Consider the following 24,708-nt stretch of genomic DNA (forward strand, 5'->3'; position numbering starts at 1 on the left):
ACTTGCCACGTTGATTTCAGTGGAAAACTAAGTTCACGTAACAAGTTCCAGCTTATTGTATTTGTTTTCTGAATCTAGATGAATTAAGAATTTCTGTAGCTTCTTTCAAACACATTGTTCACTTTAAGCTATGAGAGAGCCTTTAAAAAAATTAAGGTCATTTTAAAAAATGGATGAACCTATCCAAAGAAATGCAAACTACGTTTTGTAGTACAAATATTTTTAAATGTTCTCTTTTGTATAGAACATCTCTCACAGGCATGGGTGAAAAATTGATATCCAAAGGCAAATATATTGACATGATTGGCAGCTGTATAATGATTAAAAGTATTGCTGAAGAATAGTCATTTAAAATTTTATTTTCTCATAATACAGTACTTTACAGTGCTCTTTTTTCTACACTTCATATATAGTTGTGTAAATTTTAGCACATAATGATAGTTTTAAAACGAACTGGACTCCTCCCACCCTGGTTGTCCACCTACACAGAGGTACATAGTCACATATCCAAAAGTATAATCGGGTCAAGTAAATAAAACATCTTGGAGGAAGGTTGTATGGCACCATTATCTTTTTTTTTTTTTACCTGCTTATATATGCCTTGCATATTCATTGGCAGTAGAATGCCATACGCACCTCCAGTATTTGAGCTTCCGCAGTCATCAGTGAGAAGTTGAATATCTGTCATTTCTATAATTTAATAGTCTTAACTGGGTTCGCAGACGTGTTTTGCAGTCACTGGTCTTGTGCCTCTAAATAGGCACTTCTCACTGGAATGTGTTTGATAGACTCTGTTTCCTGTTGGGTAGTGTTCACCAACCTTGCTTGCCATTGCTGGTCTTTTCGCACTATGTGCTGCTCCGAGTTGCTAGAAAACCATCAGAGTGTTGTGTAGATGTAAACAAAAACAATTACAAATAGATTAAGCACTGTTCCGATGATTCCCAGCAGAGCTAGAACAGATTCCTCCTTTTCCTCACTCTCTTCTTGCCTTTTTACGTCTTCTAGTGTTGTGATGGCAGAGCTCCTCATTTTTCCTGCAAATGTCTTCACCAGTGTTCCTACAGCTGGCTAAAAGGGAGAAGGAAAAATTACTCCACATAGTAACTTGGAATTGGTTCACACTCACTCTCTCTTCCACACACCCTTGGTCATTTGCCCCCTCCCCTCCTCAGTCTCTCTGTGTGTCTATACTGTTATAGTGTGGCATTTTGTTTTTCACAACAGAGAATGGGAAATACAGGATGATTTAAATTAGGAACCTGTACCTTCTCTGCTTTAATACAGCTGTACTTCCTATTTTAAGAAAGTTGTTATCAGTTGTCTCTCCACTGATAGCCCAATCACTGGAAATAGCCAGGTGTTTATATATCTTTATGATGGGATACTGAAGTGCAAATTTCCTAATGTAGAAATGGTAAGTGTGGTTAGTCTTGTGAAAAAGTAGGATAGTTTTAATAGGCTTTATAAATCCCCACAATTGTGTGCTTCTAGAACAAACACAAAATACAGAATGCATGCAATCCCCCTAAAAGAAAAATACATCGTAAAGATGTTTTCATCTGATTTTCATACATGTTTTTATACGTCACAGCGTTAGAAAGTGTGTGTCTCGTGTGGAATATCAGCCATTTGGTAAATTGTCTGTTTTCTGTGATACTGAAATACATTTAAGCTGCATCCTGTACACATTTACCTGAAGCCCCTTGAACTCAGTAGGGCTTTCTTCTGAGTATGTGACTGTGCTGTAGTTAAAGCTTTTAGCTGCATAGTTCTGCCTATAATCTTAATGTGTTTTGGTATCAAGTGTGCAATTTTACTTATTTGCTGTCTGTTGCCTTTAAATGTTACTGTTGAAAATTTTTGTTAGTGTGGTCGGAATGTTATGCCTAATGGTTGTGCATGTTTACACACTTAACATTCAGAAAGACATTCTATGTTACAATGGTCTTGGCTTCTCCTGAAGTCTCATGGATCTTTTTATTATTACCCTTGCATTTAAAGGTAAAATGCTGGTAGCAATCAAAATAAATAAATTCATTTTTGAATAAAGATTTTTAAAAGCCTCTCTTACCCTACATTGCATCAGGAATAAAATCTCATCAGACATGCTGCTTACTCCTCACTGCAGTGGAGAAACAGCCTTATCTTCATGGAGGGCTGTTCTTTTCACTCAAAGCAGAAATCATATGCATGCATGAACAGTTTCTTGATAGATTAATCTGTGGATGCGATAATATTACAAAATCTTCCGAGAAATGTAGGCATTATTTTGGTTATCCACTGAAACGATGCGCTGTTAGTAAAGAAACCTCTGCTCTGCATATCCAGGTTGTATGTTTCTTCCCTGTTTAAATATTGAAATCTTCCATAAGATGAAACATTTTCTGTGCAAACCGTGATTATAGCATTAAGGCTCCAGTTAAAATTTAATCTCCCACTTCTTGTCCTGTATATGTAGCTGTTCCCCAAGACATTCCAATAGAATGGTCGTTTGACATCTTCTCGATGTGGGTAACTCTCTGGATATGTTTCTCTCGTGTAGCTGAGTTGTAAATCCAAATGTAGCAGATATTAGTCTGTTTACATTTTTGTCCAGAAGGAAGGAAGTTTCTTGTTTCCTCTGGGGTTAGGAGTGTTGCACACCTGCATTCAAAGCATCTAACAAATAATTCCAAGGCATTCTTCGGAGCATTGCATAACTTAGCAGCCAGTCAAATCTGAGGAGTGGAATGACAGTGGCTTCAGTTGCATGCTGTAGTGAGTAGTGACATTGATTAAACATGCAGTTGGCACTTGCTGAATAAAGAACAAGCTACAAGTCACCCTTGCAGACAGTGAATTGCATAACAATACACGGTGGTTCTGCTGTTTCATTGTCAGGCCAGTCACATTTTAATCCAGTAACAACTGTGAAAGTGTACTGTGTAGAATAAAGCCAAGTTAGCTGTGTGTCAGGGTTTTCTGACAATGTGCTCTGTTACAAATAGATGACATTACGGCATTCATGCTGAAACAGGCTGCCTCGGTGCTGTTGGTTTTTTGGTCCCTTTCCTTCTGCTTCTTGTAGGCTATTGTTTTGGGATGGAATTTCCTTTTAATGTGCATTCATTCCTCTCCTGTGCTCTACCTGAAGAATACAGGTCAGTGTGAACGTTGTCAACATAATACAATTAACAAAAGAAAATGTTCGCCATCTATTGTGGTAGGTAGCATTAACTTGAAATAATTTGATGTATGAATTATGGATCTTAGTGATTTTCAGGCTGGGGTGTGAGATTTGTGTGTAATACTTGTTCATATTTTTTTTTTTAGTATTTATACAGTAGTTAACTTTTGTAGGTGGCTGTCTCACTGGAAGGCATTTCAGTATTTATTCATTAACAGATACATGGAGAATGATATTGAATGAAAACCGTGTTTGCTTGCATTCAGCGTCTGTGTGATGTACAGCTGGCTTTCCTTGTCTACAGATGTGTTCTTTCTGTGAACATTTTTTAGGAGGGGCTCCTCCCAGGAAAACCTTGTGGTTTCTGTGATTTTCCTTTTAAAGGAATTAAAAGCCTCAAAAGGTGTGTGCAGAACAAAAGAATAGTGTTGCTGTTTAAAACTTGATATGTAACAGAGTCCGAAATAAAATGGAAACATATTCTAAAACTGCAGTACTAATAGTATGGCCTTCTTCAATGTAAAGCAACACTTTTTTTATATAACTGACATTCTTAATACTAACTAAGCTTGGCATGAAGAATCTTAAGACATTTTCATGTCCAAAAGCAACTAGGGAAATGGTATTGAGACATGTGTTATTGTTTACATGACTTGAGTTCCATCATATATCCTACTCCTATTTTAAAAAGAGGGTGCATGTTCAAGCATGAGTACTGAAACAGAGTCCCTATGTTGATCTGTATGTGATTGATTTCTGCAAAACAAGCCTCTTTAAAATATGCTTTAAAAATACATGGAATTTAAATGCATGAAAGGAATTATCAACAGTTGTCTGGTATATATGTTTATTGGCTAGAAATAATATTTTATTTTGGAAAGAATTTAATATCCTTATAATAAATCAGTCAGCATGCTGTTCCGTAATACAAATCAATGTGCAATAGCAAAGAAGTCTCCAGGTGCTAATATGAAACTTGAATTTCCAGACCTGAATGCCTCTATTCTTTATCTATTTTAAGTGGATTTACTGGTAAACCCCCCCCCCCACTATATTTATCCTAATCTGTCTTCAGCCGTATATCTGAGTTCTCTGGAATCCAAAAATGTGCGTGGTTGATCAAAACAATCAATTTACTATTGGTAGTAAAGTCAGATATCAATATTGTTCAAGTTAAATGTACATGTCTAACATTTAGGTAAATAATATTTGCTCCTGAACTCCTGAAGCAGCATGCAGAGCTATAAAAACAGACAATCCCTGCCCTCAAGCTTGCAATCGGAAAAGATACAGCACAAAAGGCAAATGGATTGGAAAAGAGAAGGAAATAAGCAAATTTAAGTACCAGTTCTTGGGTGCCAGTATCTTGCACAATCTGCTGGAATTTTAACAGTTCAAGGAGAACAGGAGCCCAAAGTTTCTGGTCTGGCCCTGAATCCTTTTTCTTCCCTGCTCTGCTGCAGCTTGATGGAGTGCCAGGTGACAATTGATGAGGGATGGAGGTGGCTTCTCAGCTAAGCTGCCGATATTGGTAGCTCTGCATCTCCCGCTGCTCAATTAATAACTAATGTTATTTACTATTACTGAATTAAGAAATACTTAAGTGATTCTACCCCCCTCCCATAGCCTCTGTTGGCAGTGGTTATCCTGAATGAGAATTGTTTGACGTTTTCTCTTCTTAAATTGAGCACATCTTCCTACCCACCATACTCCGCAACTTTTCTGTGTGAAGGGACTGCTGACATCAACAACAGCATCTCATACAGGCTTGTTTACAGAATGAAAAGGCAATCTATTACTGATTTTTAGCCTCCCATTTCTATATTTCAGATATAACACAATAAGATTTCAGAAGTCACACTAAACTTAGCGTGACAAAAATAAGTCGCTGCAAGCCCCACACTTTCCCCCTTCCTGCCCCAGCACAAGTTATGTTTCTGGTTTTGCTTAGCCACAGCTTGTTCTGTTACCCAAGTCATACTATGATTAATGTGTGAAAGAAGTTCACTTCAAACTGTGACTTGACTTAGCATTAGCCACAGTTTATCGTTTGAATGGCATGATAAACTGTGTTTAATGAAAATCAGGAGAGAGAGCATATGAGTGTAATTTAGATTAACATCTCAACACTATCAGTACATCAGTTTGTTACTTTTTAAATAAAAACAACAACACTTCTCCAAATATAAGCTCTTCCACCCCCCCTTTTTTGAGCCACAAGACTCTCTCCTCTTTTCTAGAGCAGGTATTGACAAACCAAATGTGCATTTGGCGAGCCATTTTTTAACCTTTTACCATATACTTGCATGGTGGTAGTGCTCCTGTTGTGACTCACCTTGGATCATGCTGCAACCCATCGTTCCATCTTCTAAGTTGCTAAAGGCCCAAGGACAATGCACTTGGGAATATTTATTTATTTATTTAGCAATGCTTTTAAGTTGCTTTTCTGGGCAACACCATCCAACATGGCTTACAGCATTGGAGGGGAAAACCCACAATGATGACAACAACCTTGCATTTAAGAATTCATCTGGTTGCTGGCTAATGAAATAGTTCAATGTGCAACAGCTATTTAGCTATAACAACCTATTGAAGGACTTTTAACATTGTGACCTCATTTTAATTCATGGCAGTCCAAGATTACAGGTTAAATCTTGTGCAGCGGTGTTGAATGAAGCCAATCAGTTATCTACAAAGCAGCTAAAGCAGCATTATGCAACTAAGGTAGCAAATAACCCCCATCTTAAATAACAGAATAACAGCTGGAGCTGTATTCTTGTGACAATTTTGATACCATTAAAACTCTGGGGAAATACATTCTACAATAGACAAAGGAAATATTTTTGTAAATACAGTCAACCCCCATCCAAACATTTGTTTTGTTGTTGTTTTACAAGCAAATCACACGTTTCTCGATATAACTTTGACATCCAGCAGACCATTTATTACTATGGTATCTGTCCAGTTTTAGTTCTTTATGTCATTTTAACCTTCTATACATCCTAAGAACATATGTTAGCTTTTGTATAAAATCGGATATTTCCAGAACTTCAGGCAATATTTCATGGCATATGACATCCAGTCAAATGGATTTCATTACATGATTAGAGGAGTGATAAATTTACATCATGAACAGTGTATGTTGGGAAATATGAATATTCTAAGGATTATTTTACATAAGAGTGTACTGTGCAGACATTGCACATTTTCTTGTGTTGGGAAAATTAAGCAGTTGGAATTCAGCACTGACATGGGTAACAGTGTGCCAAAATTTGTAGGGTCCAACCAAGTGCAGTATGGTAAGAGAACAGAATCTGGTTTTAAAATATTTTACCTGAAGAACTAAAACACACTATAACATATTGTAGCAACAAACTTTAGACTGCAATACAAATTCCCAACCCTATCATTAAAATATCTTCTATCTAGATAGCTTAGTTTTCTGTGTCTCTGTAAATCACACAGGAAACAATGAAGGCATAAATAAGGCATAGTTATTCTTGCACTTTCATTGCTCACCTTAAATCTGTCTGGGCGACCACTCATCACAGTTCAAATGATTACAGTGCTCTTGCCAATCTGCCGCCTTAAATAACCACTTGCCAATAACCTCATTGTTGCAATAATCCATGGCAAATTTTCTAATACTTTTTGTACTTTAGATCTAATTATACCTTACTGAAGAGAATTATTGAATGCCTGTTTTTTAAAGAAGCATAAAGGGTGATTTAGATAAACTTGATGAGAAACAGTAAATTTAAAAAAATGGAATTAAAAAGAATAATTGCACAAATGCCAATAGGCAGGGCAGGGCTGTGAATGTACTGCTGTTCCATGGGAGCACAGAATGTGGTACTGAAAGTAGACTTCTGCTTTCAGTGAATCATTACTCTCATTTTTGGAAAAAAATAAACAAGTTTCAAGTCCCTATGGTTGCTTGAAAGTATGTGGACAAGGGCTGCTGAAATCTCAAAAAAACAGAGGAATTGCCAAATAAGAATTTCGGTAGTTGGGAAGAAGTGTTTCCATGCCCCTTCCCTTTTCTATGACATTGCAGAATGAATTGTGCAAAATAGGGAAATGTTAATTTACACAAACCTAATAAACAGAATGCTAGCCATGCCTTTGAAACTAACAAGTCCCAGTTGTTTTCTTGCAAACAATGATTTGATGCCATTTTCAGAATCGAGCAATTGTTAAAATAATCAGTAGTAAAAAGACACACATCTATAGTACTATATTTTTCTAGAAACTGTAGAGACTTTGGTTACAGCACCAAGTTTACTTTACTTTACCAGCATTCTTCATTGAAGTTTTTAAAGGAATATAAAGTGATTTTAGCTTTGTCTTATTAAATGGTTCCGGAGTCCTTGCTAATGATGGCTGAAGTGCATTCACCTCACCTAGCTTTTTACTCAACGTTTTGATATTAAAATTGGAATATAGTGGCATTTTTGGCACAGATAGAGCTGCTAAGCTATCTCAAAAGAACGAAAATGTTTCCTTCTTACTTTTTCGTTTTTCTCTATTAGATAAATGATGCCACACCTATCTTGTACAGAGTTCTCTAGGCAAGCTCTTCTTTCAAAAGCAACAGGACTATAGAGTGTTAATTAGACATTTCATAAAAGACTAGCCTCCGGTTGTTGCTTAAATAGAAAAAGCAAAAGGCAGTAGAGCGTGAAGTATTTGGAACTGACACTATAGCCTCTAGCTTAGACTGTGTTCATATATCGTATGTTTGAAAAGGTGCAGTAAGGAAGCAGAAATCAGGAAAGGCTGCAATGCTGAATTATTTGGAAACAGGAAACAGAAGCTTGACATTTGTTAAGAAACGTATTTTCTGAAGTGCTAAATATTTGGCTGTTCCTATAGAACAAGATTGCTATTAAACACTTTAATAAAATAACGAAAACTGTGCTGTCTTTCCTTTTTAAGTACTATGGTCACTATTTTAAATCTTTGGCGTGTTAATGGGATTTTCAGGGATCTAATTAGCTAACAGACTCTAAAGGTTTCAGGCTCATTAGCATTATTGGTTCATGACTATGAAGTCCTCAAGAATGACTGAAGTTATCACATAGTATTCAGTGGATGGCACAGTTGCTCCAGAAAGATGCTCTGTGGAGATTTTCTTTGCTTTGTGCTGCATAGCACTTTTTTTTTGTATTTTTGTAGTATTAGGAATGAATGCCTAACTTTATTTTTGTTTTGTTTGCTTTGGTAAGCATGGATTGTGATGCTTATGCCTTTTGGCACTTGAGGAACAGAGACTTACAAAGAAACCAATCTCTTTTCATTTCATACTTCATTCACTCAAAAATGGTTTTCAGATGAGGCTGGTTGTATTATTCTTAGAGCAATGTTGACGGAGATGTGCAACATTCCGTTAAACAGCATTCAGGTTTTTGAGAATTTTTTTCTGTTTAAAAGCCTCATCCAAAGCATTGCCTTGTGTTGGATAGGTGACTGTTTGCTATAGTTGTATGAATTCTGTAGAATCTAGTGACCTTCCAAGGTTAACCCCACCCCCAATTCTGGGAGGCCTTTTACTTCTCCACAAAAGTGGTGGTTCTGTTAATTTCATAGGTTGGTGTAAAATTCTAAACTTCCTTTGCACCCTGAATTTCCTCCCCAAAGATTTCCCTGTGCAGGCTTGACAGTACAAGCGGGAAAGACTATGAAAGAGTGAATTAGGGCACTTGACCAGGTTCCCCATCTGCTCTTTCAAACCTCTTCCAACACACTGACAGTATACACAATTGAGGCATAAAGAGTGCCTCTAATGTCAACCAGTTCTCCCGAAATTCTCAGAAATAGCACACCTCAACGTTTGTGGGGTGCTTTTGTATTGCGAAAACCAGCCGCGATTTTTCAAAATGCGGTGTGGGGATTTTTCAAAACATCCCTGTGCGATGCCTGCTGCTTTGACTGAAATTCAGGAGCAGCCATGAAACCTGACCCCAGATTATTAGCGGCTCTGGATTTTATTGGGTGGGTGGGTAGCACTTAAGTGTTTTTTGCTTTTATTTATGACATTTATATCCAGCTCTTTTATAGCTTTATGCAAAAAGGCTCTCAGAGCCGCATAGAAAAATCAATATTGTGGTGGCCCCCGTTCTTGGGCTCACAATCTAAAGATGTGACAAAACAAGGAAAAAGAAATAGGAGGGAGCAGCTATACAGTTCTGTTCATGTAGATTTCTTGCCACCTAGAAGAGCAGCAAATATTGGCAGTTCTGGGTGACCCTTGATAAATAGCAGTCCCTCCTGGCACGCATCCTGGAGCCAGAGCAGGTGACAGCATCCAGCTCAGGAGGACAGGGCTGCTCTTGCCCCACATCTCTTCCCTCAGAAAGCTAACCTGATGGCTATTAGAATCCACACAGGAGGAGGCTACATTAGCCAAGGAGACCAGAACCTGGGTGTAGGGTGGAGAAGTGTGTTGCATTGTTCTAGGGTGAAAGTTTTGCCTTGGAATCTCTCCCTTGCTGAGACTGCAAACTTCATTTAACTTGTTTCAAAGTTGCCTTCAATACCTAAATGATAAAAAGGTGGGAATTAAATCTGCATGAATAAATAGTATAGCGACACTTCATAATGTGGTACAGGAACTGGATTGAGTTAAAAAAATATAAAGATGGGGAACAATGCATTCATCGCAGGAAGAATTCACTTTACACTCTTTACGTCAAACTTGACATCACAGTGAATGTATACGGGCTGCCACTGGAAATGGTACCCCATAGTCCCAACTTGCCTCGTGTTGTGAAGTCATTTTTTTTTCTTTTTTTCATTTATAAAACATCCACAGCCAGTTATTACAGTTACATGTAGTTGGAGCAAGGAAGTTCAGAAAGTCCTGTATTGGGGCAGAAAAAGATTTCTGATGTGGGTTTGGGCAGCATCTGCTTATTTCACATTATAATCTAGTTTATAATTTATGAGTTGGTTGTGAGTCATGAGTGGAATAGTGAATAGAAGAAAACAGGTTTCAACACCCAGTGTAGCTGCTAGAAGGTGTGAGAATTATTTTTTTGACTTAATTTCCCATCAATTCTGTCTCTTGTATGTTTTTTTGTTTTTTTGTTTGGTTTGTTGTTGTTGTTGTTTGTTTTTGGATTTTTTTTTGGGGGGGTTAGTATAATAGGTGATACTGCATGATAGCCATTGTTTGCCTTATTTTCCATTTTGGTTCCATATGCTCTGTTCATCCTGTTCTTTGAGAATATACATTTCAGTGGTATAAAAGGGTTTTTTATTGTCATCTGTAGCCAATTAAGCTATGTTAAATGGTTTGGAAAAAGAATTTAGAGCTGCTCAATATTATCTATTTCATGGTCCATTAGGCTTGGTTATTCTTAGTTTGGAGTCTCCTGGAATGTTCAGGAGAGCAAAAGAATAGTTATGTTTAGAGATGTCTTCTTCTGATGTATTGTTGAAAGCACTGTTCCTGTTCTTACTGATATCTTTAATATACTTTTGTCAAAACTAGTATAAATACCCAAGATTAAATGTACTGTCAATCCCACAGTGAATGAGGAAATAACTGTGTACAAACTATTTTTATTATATCAGGTAATGTGTAGCTTCGGCCCAACTTCTTTATTATCTTCAGTTCCTGAATGTAAGCTTTGTAAGATACTAAAGCTCTTTAAATATATATATATATTTCTATAGTGAAATAAAAATACTATGTACACTGATGCCTCATGGTGGGAGTTAAACTGAAGTTTGTAAAAACCTTAAATTGCCATGGTACTGTGCTATGGAGGACAAGAAAGGAGCCATTTGCATGAACTGCTATATCTACCATCTAGATAATTTTTTTCCAGCAGACAGGCTGTTCAGATTTTTATTTTGTATTGGTTAAGGCTGTTTTCCAACCTCTTCCTCCATCCCTCCAGCTAAATTGTTAGACTTTAGAGAGAATAAAATTCCATGATATTAATGAATGTGCTGTTTTTCAATGAATGCTGTGTTTTGTGTGGGCTTGGATTCTGTGTAGCAGTGCTAGAACAACTGAGTTGTGGAACTCCCTTCCTACAGAGGTGCACCTTGCAATTCCATTATACAGCTTTCAGCTGTTGTTGAAGATGGCACCTGATCACCCTGGCTTTTGACACTTGAGATGTGTATTTTTGGGACCCACCTCATTTTTGTAATTTTATGTTGTTTTAAATACAGTGGTACCTCGGGTTACAAATGTTTCAGGTTGCAGACTATTCAGGTTATAGACTCCGCTAACCCAGAAATAGTACCTCAGGTTAAGAACTTTGCTTCAGAATGAGAACAGAAATCGTGCAGTTGCGGTGCGGCGGCAGCAGGAGGCCCCATTAGCTAAAGTGGTGCTTCAGGTTAAGAACAGTTTCAGGTTAAGAATGGACCTCCGGAACGAATTAAGTTCTTAACCCGAGGTACCACTGTATTGTGTTTTAATATTAATGTTGTGTTTTAATTGTTGTAACCTGCCCTGGGACCTTAGGGCAGGTAATAAATAACAATAGTAGTATTCACAGGCACTGATTTTTGCTTGCTTTGCATATTCAGGCGTATGGATATAGCTGAGATGTGTTTGTGTGAAATAAGCAATGCAGCATTCTACTAAAGCTGACACAGGTCAGAAAAGAAGGCACATTCTTATGGCTGACATCCTTTCACATTAACCAGCTCACTGCCCCCAGGGTCTCTCCTTATGGAAAGACACATACAGACAAGCCCACTGATTGAGATTTTTGGTAGTTCCAAGCAAAGTTTGGCTGGCTTCATTCAAGGTATATTACTGCATAGAATATGAATGATTTCCCATGTTTCTGGCAGCAGCTTACTTCCTGGTTTTGGGAATACTTTACATATGAACTTTTAGGAAACGATCAGCTTGTATGCAGGAAAGTTCTTATGCTTGTGGAAGAACTTCTGCTTGAACAATTGGACTCATCCCTCTGCACAGACATACCCCCTCCCCCCCAAAAAAAAATGTTCTGGAGGCTTCTGGGGAAATCCAGGACAGATTTGCAAGGACACATAGAGCAAGGAAAGGGACAGAATGTTCCTTGCGTAAACAGAAGCTATTGCATGAATGTGATCACTTTATTGGATACAGGCCCTAGTTTTAATCTTGAAGAATCTAGGAATGTCATTTGAGTCATTCCTAAATCTAACTGGAAAAGTCTGAAGCCATTGAGGGCTTTATATACCAACAATAGCAAATTTGCAACCTGTGCAGATCTCTCAGCAGAGGTGTTACATGCTGACGGGGTGTCGCATGTCATCAACCATGCTGCAGCATTATGTACTACAAATTGTGCAAACCAGCCCCATGTGACAAAAAGCCCCCTTATTGGACAAAAAGACCAATGTTAAACACTAGTTTGGTACTAGTTCTTGCCATTTATTTAGTGCCCACTATGTGCTGAGCCACAATCACTGCTTCCCCTGTGTAAGCAGGTAAAAGTTAATAAAATAAGCACCACTTAGTGTTAGGGCTTGAGTGATGTGGTGTTTTTAAAATTATGTACGTTTTATGTGCCTTAAAGTGTTTTTTTTTAAATATATATTTAGTTTGTGTCTCCTGAATTTTGTAACTGCATTTAATAAAGAGTTGCTTTCACATAGCATTCTAATTATGCACCTCAAATGAATGTGTATCTAAAGGCCAGATTTTGTGCCATAAATCAGCATTAATTAAATAGTCTAAAAGCAGGAAGCGAGAAAGGTGACTGTGAATCTGGATCACGGCAGAATTGACATTGAGAACCCTGAGTTCTTGAGAGCTGTCTTGCTTCTGAAGCCTGAGTATCAATCCAGCACGGTTTTCATTATGACATTTGCTGGTGTAGCAAGGCTGAACCGTGAAGAAGGAGACAGATTAGCAAGCAACAGATGTGGACAGGGATGCTATGTTTATCTTAGGGAGCTGTCAGTTAGCAATAATGATTCAAACAGAAACAGTATCTTGGAAATGAACAGCCTCATGTAATTTAAAATGTATAATAAATCACATGTAAATAGAATGAAAAAAAGTTTAGAAGGACTTACCCGTTTCCAAAGGGCATGAAGCAGCACACAGCAGGCTATCAACTGTAGTCACAATGTGTTTTCTTCTTTCAAGGGCAAGTATAAAGAAAATGAAGACAGATTTCATATTGCCAAATAAAGGTGTCCTAGGGATGTGAGTGGCACTAAACCACTGAGTCTCTTGGGTTTGCCGATCAGAAGGTCGGCGGTTCGAATCCCTGCGATGGGGTGAGCTCCCATTGCTCAGTCCCTGCTCCTGCCAACCTATCAGTTCAAAAGCACGCCAAAAGTGCAAGTAGATAAATAGGTACCGCTCCAGCGGGAAGATAAACGGCATTTCCGTGTGCTGCTCTGGTTTCACCAGAAGCGGCTTAGTCATGCTGGCCACATGACCCGGAAAAACTGCAGACAAACGTCGGCTTCCTTGGCCAGTAAAGCGAGATGAGCGCCGCAACCCCAGAGTCGTCTGCGGCTAGACTTGTCAGGGGTCCTTTACCTTTACCTTTTTAGTGACAGGAAGAACTATCAACAAGGAGTAAGATTTGCCTAGTTTTAATGCTTTCTAGAACTTTATTTCTAGAAAATTGCACGTTTATGGGCAGCTTTCCTGTGCATTTACTTCAACCATTTCACTCAACAAGGCAATGTGGTGCAGTGACTGGAGTGCTCGACAAGGCCTGGGAGGCTTAGGTTCAAATCCCCACTCAGAGATGAAGGTTCATGGGTGACCTTTGGCCAGTCATTCTCTTTCAGTCTAACCTACATCACCGGAAGGCTCTTAAGGACTGCCGCTCTTGCTGCTGCTGCCGCCGCCCAGGAGGACTGCCTGCTGAGCGCATGAAGGGCCCTGTCCTTGCCTCTCTCCACCTGGCTTGGGACAGGGCTTGATAGGCTTCACAAGGACTGTGGCGGCTGCTCAGCAGAGAGGGCTCCTCTTTTAAATTGTTTTTAATTTTTATCTGTGTTGTTTTAAATGAGAGCATCTTGGCTGTGATCCCTGGAAGACCTGCACCCTGCCTTGCTGGCCTTTTCCCATCCAGCTTGGGAGAGTGGAGCGCTGACTGACTCCAGCTACAAAAGCTGAGGCTGCTGAACAGATTCTTGGGCTGGAGTATTGTTTATGGGAGGTTGAGAGAGCTTGTGGGTGTTAACTGATATTATTGTTGTATCTTTAGTTTTAGATCTTATGATTTATGTGGAAATTGTTTACATTTGGTTGTGCACTTTTTGATGTGTTTTATTTATTGTTTATGACTTCTGTTATGTTTGTAATTATGTAAATCTTGTCCTGTTGTAAGCCGGCTTGAGCATAGTTTCAACTATGGAAAGCTGGCATACAAATAAAATGATGATGATGATGATTTTTCCCCCCAAAGTACAGTGCTGCCTTGCAAGACGAAAAGAATCTGTTCCGCGAGTCTCTTCGTCTTGCGGTTTTTTCGTCTTGCGAAGCAAGCCCATTAGCGGCTTAGCAGATTAGCACTATTAGCGGCTTAGCGGTTTTAGCGGATCAGCTGATAAGCGGTTTAGCGGCTTAGCGGATCAGCTGATAAGCGGCTTAGCGGATCAGCTGTTAAGCGGCTTAGCGCATCAGCTGATAAGCGGCTTAGCGGATCAGCTGTTAAGCGGCTTAGGATCAGCTGATAAGCGGCTTAGCGGCTTGGGAAAAGGGGGGGGGAGGAAAAAAACCCTGCAGGAACTCGCAAGACATTTTCGTCTTGCGAAGCAAGCCCATAGGAAATTCGTTTTGCGAAGCTCCTCCAAAACGGAAAACCCTTTCGTCTAGTGGGTTTTCCGTCTTGCGAGGCATTCGTCTTGCGGGGCACCACTGTAACACAAAATAGAAAAATTAATTCTAGTGAGCAATTCTGCTTTGTCCTCGTTCTTAGGAGACTTTGTTCATCAGAGACCATTTACCTTAGACTGCACATAAAGAGAATTTAGCATTAGGTCAAGATCCATTGCTTTTTAAAATTACCAGTATTTGAATTGCCGGTTCAAGTGCTTTCTCTGCTAAATTTCATTTGTTTATGTGTTTTTATAAACAAAGAAGAAGAAACACCTTGACTTGTAGTCTCTTCAGCAGAGGGTACTGCACAGGTCATGACACCAGACAAGCTATATCCATGTACCAATTCCTGTTCAGTGTCTAAGTGAAATGTTGTGTTATGTCCCCATGGCAGCTATTGGTGCCAACAATGCTGTCTTGAAGTTTGAAATGTGCACACTGCTCCAAAAAAATTGCCAACCCTTTTCATAGTGAAACAGATGACTTCAAGATCAAATGTACTAATAAAATAGGAAGTGCTACTGACGGATTCAGCCCTTCTTGAAAATGGAGGTGGTTAGGCTTTTCTGTCCAGCTAAAAAATGGTGTTAGGAACTAATTTACCTTTCCATATTTTGAATTTGATCATTGCCTTTCTCTAGGGATATAGACGACTTTCTAATTTCTGAATACAGTATATTAACTACAGTTTTTGTCAACCCCTTCAAATTACTGGCGATTCTTTGTTCACATAAAGTTTAATCTGCTTTTTAAAATTTTGTATGTTGCAATGCCTTGTACTTTATTTCAGATTTAATACTGCTAACCTTAATTTTAATTGGTATTTACGTACGTAATGTGGCTGTAGATCTAGCAAAACTAGGTTTCATGTAACAGTGTGTTTGCTTCTAAGATGTTTTCACAAAGCTTATTTGTGTGAAGCTGTGGGTTATTCATGTGAAGTAACAGTCCTATTGTAACTATTCATACTTTCTGTAGATACAGGGTCATTGCTTCCACTGGCATGTAAAGGTTTAGGAAATTGTATATGCACATGGATAGATTGGGATTCATAGTCATTTTAAATTATTTTATTGTCTTCTAATGAGCACAATTTGCCTTTAGGGTATGAGTAGCTAAGAAGCTGCTCTCCAGATATTGTATGACTCCAACTTCTGTCAGTCTCAGCCAGCTGGTATGGCCAATAGTTAGGAATAATGCACCATCCCTGCTGCATGATGTGATATGATATTGGCAATATGTTGTTTTAAATAGTAAAAAACAAAATAATATTTCTGTAGTATTCTGTTTTTTAAAAAAGTAACCAAAACATGAATACATATTATGTTTCCACATAACACTAAGCCATGGGTTGTTTTAACTGTAGTCTGTTTAATAAACCACAAACATACAGATCAGCAAGCAAGCCATGAATTCTTTCTCCATAGTTTTGTTTTCAGATGTTCTTCCCATGGTAAGGGTAGGGTGGGGTGGCCAAACAAGCCATGGTTAAACAAGGCTGTTGGGTTCAGACAAAATTCCAAGCCATAATTAAAAGAAACCATGGTTCAGAAGTCAACAACAAACCATGACTTGTTGCCAGAAAATGTGTTTTGTGGCAGCAGAGCACAGTATAAAGCCATGATTTGTTGTTGCCCATAATTAACCCAACTGAACAATCCCTCCAAATATTTTAACCAAAAATAACAACAGAATAAAAAAACCAGGCCTGTTCTCCTTGTGCAGAAGCAAAGTGTTGGATCACTTCATGGTGTTTGAGGGCCAGAAAGCCCATGCGTAACTTGGCTGCTTCATTCTACCAAATAGTTTCATGCTCAGGCTTGATTGGAAGATAGCTGGATAGGAGAAACAAGCCCCCTCTGGTCGTTCTTTAGTTTGTCATGCTTGCCTTTTCTGGGAACATATGATTCTACCATCTCATATGGGCTTTCACCCCGTTGAACTGTTTGTTTCTAGGCCAAGACCACTGCTTTTGTTTTGTCTTACCTTGTCTTGATTATACTGTCATCTGCAGAGGGAAATATTGCCACTCACTATGATAAATTTTTTTTTTTTGGGGGGGGTGTTCCTGAACTGAATTTCATTTACAAGCAAAGATTGTGTTAGGAACTCCCAAAATTGTTGCTTGTTAACTTCATCCTATGTTCTCAAATGCATAGTACATGTGTGGCCAACCTGATCTTGGGAATTTCCAAGGAAGAAAAATCTGTAATGTCCCTAAGCAGCATGTTCTGATAGAAGACAGTTTCGTGAGAATTGCTTCCTGATGTTTATCATAAATCTGCATGGCCACTTCTGTTCTTTAAATGGAAATGGTTCAGTATTGTCCAGCGTTGCATTTCTTAATCATCACTTCTTTCTACTTGAGAACATCCAGTTCTTCAAGCTGGTCCTTGTGTTTTCTCTGGACTGTAGTCCAGGGTGGTGCCCTCTGGCTATGTGTACTCCCAACTCCTATCAGCATGGCCAATAGTCAGGGAGGATTGGAGTTGTAGTCATCTGGAGGGCACTCTGGTGGCTACCTGTGATCTAGGTCACTATACCTATTGCCTATTCAACTTGCAAGCACCCTTGAACTAAGGTTCTCAAAAAGTTTGGATGCTCTCAATGGTTTTAAATGTTTTCAAATTTTCCTGATACTTCTAGATATGATTCTATTTTTAAATATATTGTTTTGTTATTTTGTTACTTCCTGCCCCAGGTTCCTTTGGGGAAAAAGGGCAGGAAAGAAATTTAGATAATGATAGGTAACTATTTCTGCTGCATAGGATTTATCTAGTTGGTTGGAATTTTAACCATGTTGTTTTTCCTCTTTCCTAGTTTTGGATATGGCCAGGCATGTTCCCCTGTACAGAGCTCTGTTAGAGCTTCTCCGAGCTATTGCTTCATGCACATCTATGGTGCCATTGTTGCTGCCTCTGTCTGGGGAAAATGGAGAAGAGGAAGAAGAGCAACTGGAGTCCCAGACTTCAGTTGGAACTCTGTTGGCTAAAATGAAGACGTGTGTTGATACTTATACAAACCGACTGAGGTATTTTCTTAACCTCGTAGAATTTTATGAATACCATGTGTTGCCATTTTCACTCAGAACTGTTCTCACTAAGGTTAGAAACTTGTATCTGTGCTGTACCACTTCTGACTGCAAGTTAGGATTCTCAGAATTAAATGCTTGTTTTTGGAAAATAATTCCCTGTACATAGATAAGACACAGGTTTACCACATCATTGTCAACTAAACTATATATTGTTTATTTCCTATCTTAAACACAGGTTGCAGTATGTATTTCCTGGGTGTATTGTAAATCAAATGCAAAGAAAGGCATATCTTTAATGAAAATTCTCTCACAGCTGTCAACATCTAACAGTCTTTTAACCAGTCTTCCTCATCCTGGCACTCTCCAGGTATTATTGGACTCCCAACTCCCATCATCCCAGTTTATTATTCATGCTGACTGGGCAGATGGGAACTGGAGTCCAACAACATCTACAGGGTACTAGGTTTGAGAAGACAGCATTTAACCAAGGATACAGCACCTCTTGTTTAGAAGACTGGATTTTTTAGACCAGAGGAGTTCCTTGCCCTCTCAGAAACTGCCAGTCTCTTGGACAGGAAGTTGTGTTTACCGTCAACTATTAACTAGAAGGTAATCCCAGAGGCCCCTTCTGCCTGATACCTTGGTTTCCAGAGTTGGCAGTCACCAAGTTTGCTTGCAGGCCGGCCAAGTACAGTAAATCTCTCGTGTAAATCTCTGCAGCCAGATCTTCTATGACTATGAGCCTCGAAGTTGAGCAGCAAGTGCATAGCTTTTTACTAGTTCATATATAAAATGGTAAAATGAGAAACACCTAAGGTCTGCCAGGCTTTTGAAATAACACATGCACAATTTTGCTGTTAGGTCTGTTGACAAAGGTTGACACTGTTGATCTGAGACCATTTCTTGATGGAAGACGTGCCTGGCAACAGCAGAATTATAGTTGCACTCCATTTTCCAGACTCGTCTTCCACTGAGAAACTGGAGATTTCTCCAGAGGTCCCAGCAACATTTTTTTTGCAGTAAAAAATTCCATGTATTGTAATGTCATTGTGATGTCAAATTATTGACAGGTGGATGGCCTCACCCATCAAATTTGACCTGCAAGGCTACATGTGATAAAGATCAGGCTCACATAGCCAAAAAGGTTTCCCATTCCAGCTTTAAAAGCTGAAATTTGAATAGGGTATCCTAAAGTTCAACTTGGTTAGGAACTGCTTGGTTAGAGGAGAATCTGTTGGGCTTGTTCTGTTTTAGTCTGCTTAGGTAAACTGAAAAATAAGCTGTCCATTTGAAATCAAAAGCAGCATGCTTTGAGCTGAATGTAAAAAAGGAGGTTCTAAGCATTTTACAATTATAATTCCAATATGTTCTATATCACCCGACAGCCAAGGATCACAGGGCTGTTTAGAATATAAAGACACAAAAATGCATAACATAATAACAAACAAGACAATAATATTGTTTCATTGAGCACCTAATAAAATATAATGGATTATAAGTTTGTATGTAATGGATGTTGTTGGCTGGCTATAGAATGTTTTCATTTTATAAATTCTGGTTGACTTTTCTAGAATTTGTGAGACATAATTTTGTTTTAGTTTTTATTTCGTTTTTAGACACATACCAGGTTCTTTTTTTAGTTTCCCTTGATATACCAGAAGACTAGTCACTTGTGCATATGCACCTTGCTGCATTGTAAATGAGGCTTCTGAGTTGTCCAGGATGATTAAGTAGGAACCTTGAACCAAATTCTCCAAGAATTTCTTCTATTGGCATTATACTTTCCACCATTCCCTTAACATTAAACACACTTTTGCTGACCTGGAAAGTCATTGTATTTAATGAACAAACTTAGTTGGTCTCTAAGGTACTACCGGACAATTTTAATTTTTTTATATATTTAATGGCAAATACACAGCAATTGGTAGTAGAGGGAATCTGCATTTCCATTGACAGTTTTCCCTAAAACCTTAGTCATTTCTTATTTTGTAGGTCTAAAAAGGACAAGACTAAAACTGGAGTGAAGTCAGATACTTCAGATCAAGAGCCAGAGGGACTGACGCTTTTGGTACCAGATATCCAAAGGACTGCTGAGATAGTTTATGCTGCTACAACAAGTTTGCGGCAGGCAAACCAAGGTAAACAATGTCAGCAGCACATCTTTGCTGCAGACCTACCTGGAGTATTTATCTATTTATTTACCTGACCAATTTATATACACCACTTAATTACAATAATCTCTAAATGTACATTTACATAAACTGTAAAAGCAACCTGACTTTCAACAAAAGGATATAAGAATGGTTAATTAGGGGCATTAACAACAAGAACAACAACTACTACTACTACTACTGCTCCTCCTCCTCCTCTATACTGACCTTCATCCAAGGATCACATAGCTGTTTACAATATGAAACCACAAAAATAGTAACAAACAAAAGCAATAACCCCACCACACACAGTTTAAAAGGCCGTCGTTTGTTTAATTAGCCAAAGGCCTAGGAGAAGAGGAATGTTTTTGCCTGGCACCAAAAGATACTTAACGAAGGCACCAGGCAAACCTCCCTGGGAAGAGAATTCAACAAACAGGGAGGCACCACAAAAAAAGGCTTGTTCTCCTGCTGCTGCTCTCTAGACCTCTTGTGGAAGAGGCACATCAAGAATAAACATATAAGCAAATGGATAAAACTACTGGTTTCTTAATATTTATACTACTTTAAAAATATCAGTATAATTATAATTCCCACCATTGAGCAGGGCTACCATGGTAGGAAGTTCCACAGGGCAATACCAAGGTGAATAACGCAGTTGAGGCAAAACTTGTAAACGCTTTTGTCAATGACACATACAACCTTTCCTTATAAAACATCCTCATCAATACTTTGATGGTAGGATTGGAACTAAACCAAAAATAGGTTGGATCCAAATTAAGCATGGTATAAGGTTAAGTTGTCAGATCTTGATTTTGCTCCACAGGTGTGCCAACTATGAAGGTGGGAGGGACCTTGGGAACCCACAGTGGCTTCAAGGCCCTCTTGCTGTTTGTGAAGAGCTTTAAAACAGCTCCCACTTGAACCTCTATAGGCTGAAAGAGGAATAATAATAAATAATAATAATGATAATAATAATAATAATAATAATAATAATAATAATAATTATTATTATTATTATTATTATTATTATTATTATTATTATTATTATTATTATTATTATTTATTGTTTATACCCCCCCCCCAAAAAAAAATCTGGCTGGGTTTCCCCAGCCACTCTGGGCGGCTTCCAACAGAACACTAAAATACAATAACCTATTAAACATTAAAAGCTTCCCTAAACAGGGCTGCCTTCATATGTCTTCTAAAAGTTTGGTAGTTGCTGTTCTCTTTGAAATCTGGTAGGAGGTCATTCCACAGGGCGGGTGCCACTACCGAGAAGGCCCTCTGCCTGGTTCCCTGTAACTTGGCTTCTTGTAGCGAGGGAACCACCAGAAGGCCCTCAGCGCTGGACCTCAGTGTCCGGGCAGAACAATGGGGGTGGAGACGCTCCTTCAGGTATACTGGGCCGAGGCTGTTTAGGGCTTTAAAGGTCAGCACCAACACTTTGAATTGTGCTCGGAAAGGAACAGAAACTCCTTTGCAAAAAGCGTGGGGGGGTGTTTTAAAGCCCTTAGCCAAAGTACTCTCTGAAGCAGCCCTGCACTTCTCCTTTAAGTGGGTGTCAGGAAGTTGGGGGGAGGGGGGAAAGGCCTATTTGCACAGGCTGTTTTCTCCTCTCCCCTACCACCTGCTTCCTTAAAAGAGAAGCACAGAGCTATTTCAGAGAGCACTTTTGCAAAGGGCTTTAACACCTGCTCATTAGCTGATGAGTGGGGACAGAAAAGATTGCTTCCTTGGCTGCACATTTGTGTTCCCTGCTGGAAGCAGGAACACATTCAGTGCAGGATTAAACCCTGCCCTCCATGCTCCCAATCAGCTGACATTATCAGTAACATCAGCCGGTGGGCAGATATAGTTTGGCAAAAACAGCCTCATGTGTCAAATAAAACCCTTGGCAAGCCAGTATTTGCTCATAGGCCAGAGGTTCCCAACCCCTGACCAAAGGGAAACTTGTGAGATAAATTTCATATAAATCAGTTTTGGTTTATGCGGTTTCTTTAATATGATTTTTTTCTTACACAGAGAGAAAATTGGCTGAATACTCTAAAAAAGCTGCCGTGAAGCCCAAGCCCTTGTCGGTTTTAAGATCCCTTGAAGAAAAATATGTGGTTGTAATGAAAAAGCTCCAGTTTGGTAAGTTGAAAATCAGTCTGAACCTTCTGTATTGAAACACAAAATGCATGTCTGGCGTCAAAGTCACAATGGAAAACCTGCATACTATGTGTATGAACATGAGTAAGAGATTGAAGATATTATACGCCTTCAGTGTGTATATGAACACACGAAGATGGATTCCCTTCCTAGGAAGCTTACAATTTAGAATTTTACACAGGGGATGAATTACAGATGAATGAAAAATGAGAAAAAGTGGAGGCAGAGCAAATAGAGAGAAATTTGTTGGTTACATTTGCTTAGGTTCAGAAGCCAAATTAGACCAGGGTTAGCCAATGTAGTGCCCTCATATGTTTTTGAATGATACCTCCCCTCATTCCTGGCCCATTGGTCATGCTTGCTAGGACTGGTGGGAGTTGGAGTTCTACAACATCTTCTGAGTGAAGAGGAGGCCCCAGGTTTGTGGAGCTAGAGGAATGTAAATGTATCTAAACATAAAAGTGTTAGTAACTCCACTGTACAAAATCTCTGGAAAGCTAGTGCATCATTTATTTATATATTTATTATATAATCTTTAAAAATCAAAGCTGTTTACAACAAGAATACCTATATATATTGAAACCATGTAAAATTATAAAATATAACATCAGAAAACATCAGCCACCATAAACTACAGAAAGATGTTTTCTTAATTACCTGCGTAATCTTGGTGGCATAGAAAAGTTCTTAGCAGGCATTTAAGGTTAAAACAGAGGCACCTGCTGAATCTCTATTGGCAGAGCATTTCACAGGAATTGGCCGAAGGAACTAAAGGCTCAATTGCTTGTTGCTGTCAGATATGCCTTGCCAACTTTAAGCAATAACCAGCAAAGCTCTGCAGATGGTCTCTGTGATCAAGCCGGGGATAAAAGTTTAGGCAGTCCTTAAGGTACGCTGGTGGCGCTGTGGTCTAAACCACAGAGCCTAGGACTTGCCGATCAGAAGGTCGACGGTTCGAATCCCTGCGATGGGTGAGCTCCCGTTGCTCGGCCCCTGCTCCTGCCAACCTAGCAGTTTGAAAGCATGTCAAAGTGCAAGTAGATAAATAGGTATCGCTCCAGCAGGAAGGTAAACGGCGCTTCCGTGCGCTGCTCTGGTTTTGCCAGAAGTGGCTTAGTCATGCTGGCCACATGACCTGGAAGCTGTCTGTGGACAAACGCCGGCTCCCTCGGCCTATAGAGCAAGATGAGCGCTGCAACCCCCGAGTTGTCCACGACTGGACCTAACAGTCAGGGGTACCTTTACCTTTTAAGGTACACTGGACCTAAGTAATTCAGGACTTGCATAGTAGGGTTGCCATACATCTGGGAAATCCTGGACATATCCACCTGGGGGGGGGTCTACATGTCCGTCTGGGAGAATTTTTACAATCTCAAGCAAATGTCTGGGTTTCTGGGGTTAAAAAAAAGGTGTGAGTGTGGCAGCTCGGGTAACCCAGGCCCTGGCTCTATTTCAGCCTCTGGTGCAGGTGGCAACCCTATAAGAACCTTAAACCTGGTTCAGTAGTAGATGGGAAGCCAGTGCCAATGTTTTAACAATGGTGTCACATGTTGCCAGCCATGTGCCCCCCCCCAAAAAAAAAATTCAGAAGCCTGGCCGCTGCATTTTGCCCCAGTTGGAGCTTCTGAACCAACCCTATATAGAGGACATTGCAGTAATCCAGTCTTGAGATTACCCGTACATGGACTACAGGTCAGCCTATCTCTGTCCACGAATGGCTGTAGCTGGCAAACCAGACAGAACCAGTACTTACTATTTGAAGGTTAAGTAGTATGCAGTCTTAATTCTTGCTTAGAAAACAGAACAAAGACACTTAACATCTCTAGGAAATTATCAGCAATTTTTCTACGTAGCCTGAAGCTGAAAGAGAATGCGCAAGTAGTTTATGATCCAAGAAGAACATGTTAATAAGTCGGTATGTGTAAATTTTTCCTGGTTTTTGCAGTAAGACTGCTCTCTGTCATTTATGAGGAAACGTGGCAGCCAATCCATAGATGCTGGAGATAATCTTCAAATAATCCATCAGATTTGTCATGCTGCGGCTGTCTTTCTCAAGGAGAGAATATTTAAAAATCAGCATTTATCAGTAGCTTTGGGAGGTCCTAGATGATCAGCCAGTGACCGTATTTTAGAGTTTATCCAAGATACTAGTTAGTGTCTAAGAAGGATCATGATATTAGCTTGTTTTGGTCTTCAAGGGCTTCATCTAGTGAAAAGTTGATTTTTCACATTAACTAAGGATAATAACGAAAGTAAACAATTGTTTGTGTGGCAATTAAACCAGCCTTGTTTTGTAACCCTATTTCTGAAAGTCCTCTGCTTGGTTACGTTTCCTGTCTTGTACAAGCTCCATATGGCTAATGATAATACTGATGCTTAGAACTGATACATCCCC

At 39.2% G+C, this 24,708-nt stretch overlaps 1 protein-coding gene and 1 long non-coding RNA gene across 8 annotated transcripts in view; one reads left to right on the plus strand and one right to left on the minus strand.

The window, feature by feature from the left end:
- BIRC6 (baculoviral IAP repeat containing 6) overlaps window positions 1–24,708 on the plus strand; it is a 142,629-nt gene that overhangs the window by 105,111 nt on the left and 12,810 nt on the right. For all 7 annotated transcript variants that reach the window (XM_081187982.1, XM_081187984.1, XM_081187988.1 and 4 more), the window contains 3 exons: window positions 17,796–18,006; window positions 20,002–20,147; window positions 22,185–22,295. In XM_081187982.1, coding sequence (XP_081044108.1) covers window positions 17,796–18,006; window positions 20,002–20,147; window positions 22,185–22,295 — 468 coding nt within the window. The remainder of the gene's footprint in view (window positions 1–17,795; window positions 18,007–20,001; window positions 20,148–22,184; window positions 22,296–24,708) is intronic.
- LOC308583826 lies at window positions 278–6,283 on the minus strand. Its single transcript, XR_014006437.1, has 3 exons — window positions 4,515–6,283; window positions 2,075–2,720; window positions 278–1,071 (listed from the first exon to the last, which is right to left on the minus strand). It is a non-coding gene; the product is annotated as an uncharacterized lncRNA (long non-coding RNA).

The sequence above is a fragment of the Podarcis bocagei genome, assembly GCF_964188305.1.
Source record: "Podarcis bocagei genome assembly, chromosome: 3".
NCBI classification, from domain to species: Eukaryota; Metazoa; Chordata; class Lepidosauria; order Squamata; family Lacertidae; genus Podarcis; species Podarcis bocagei.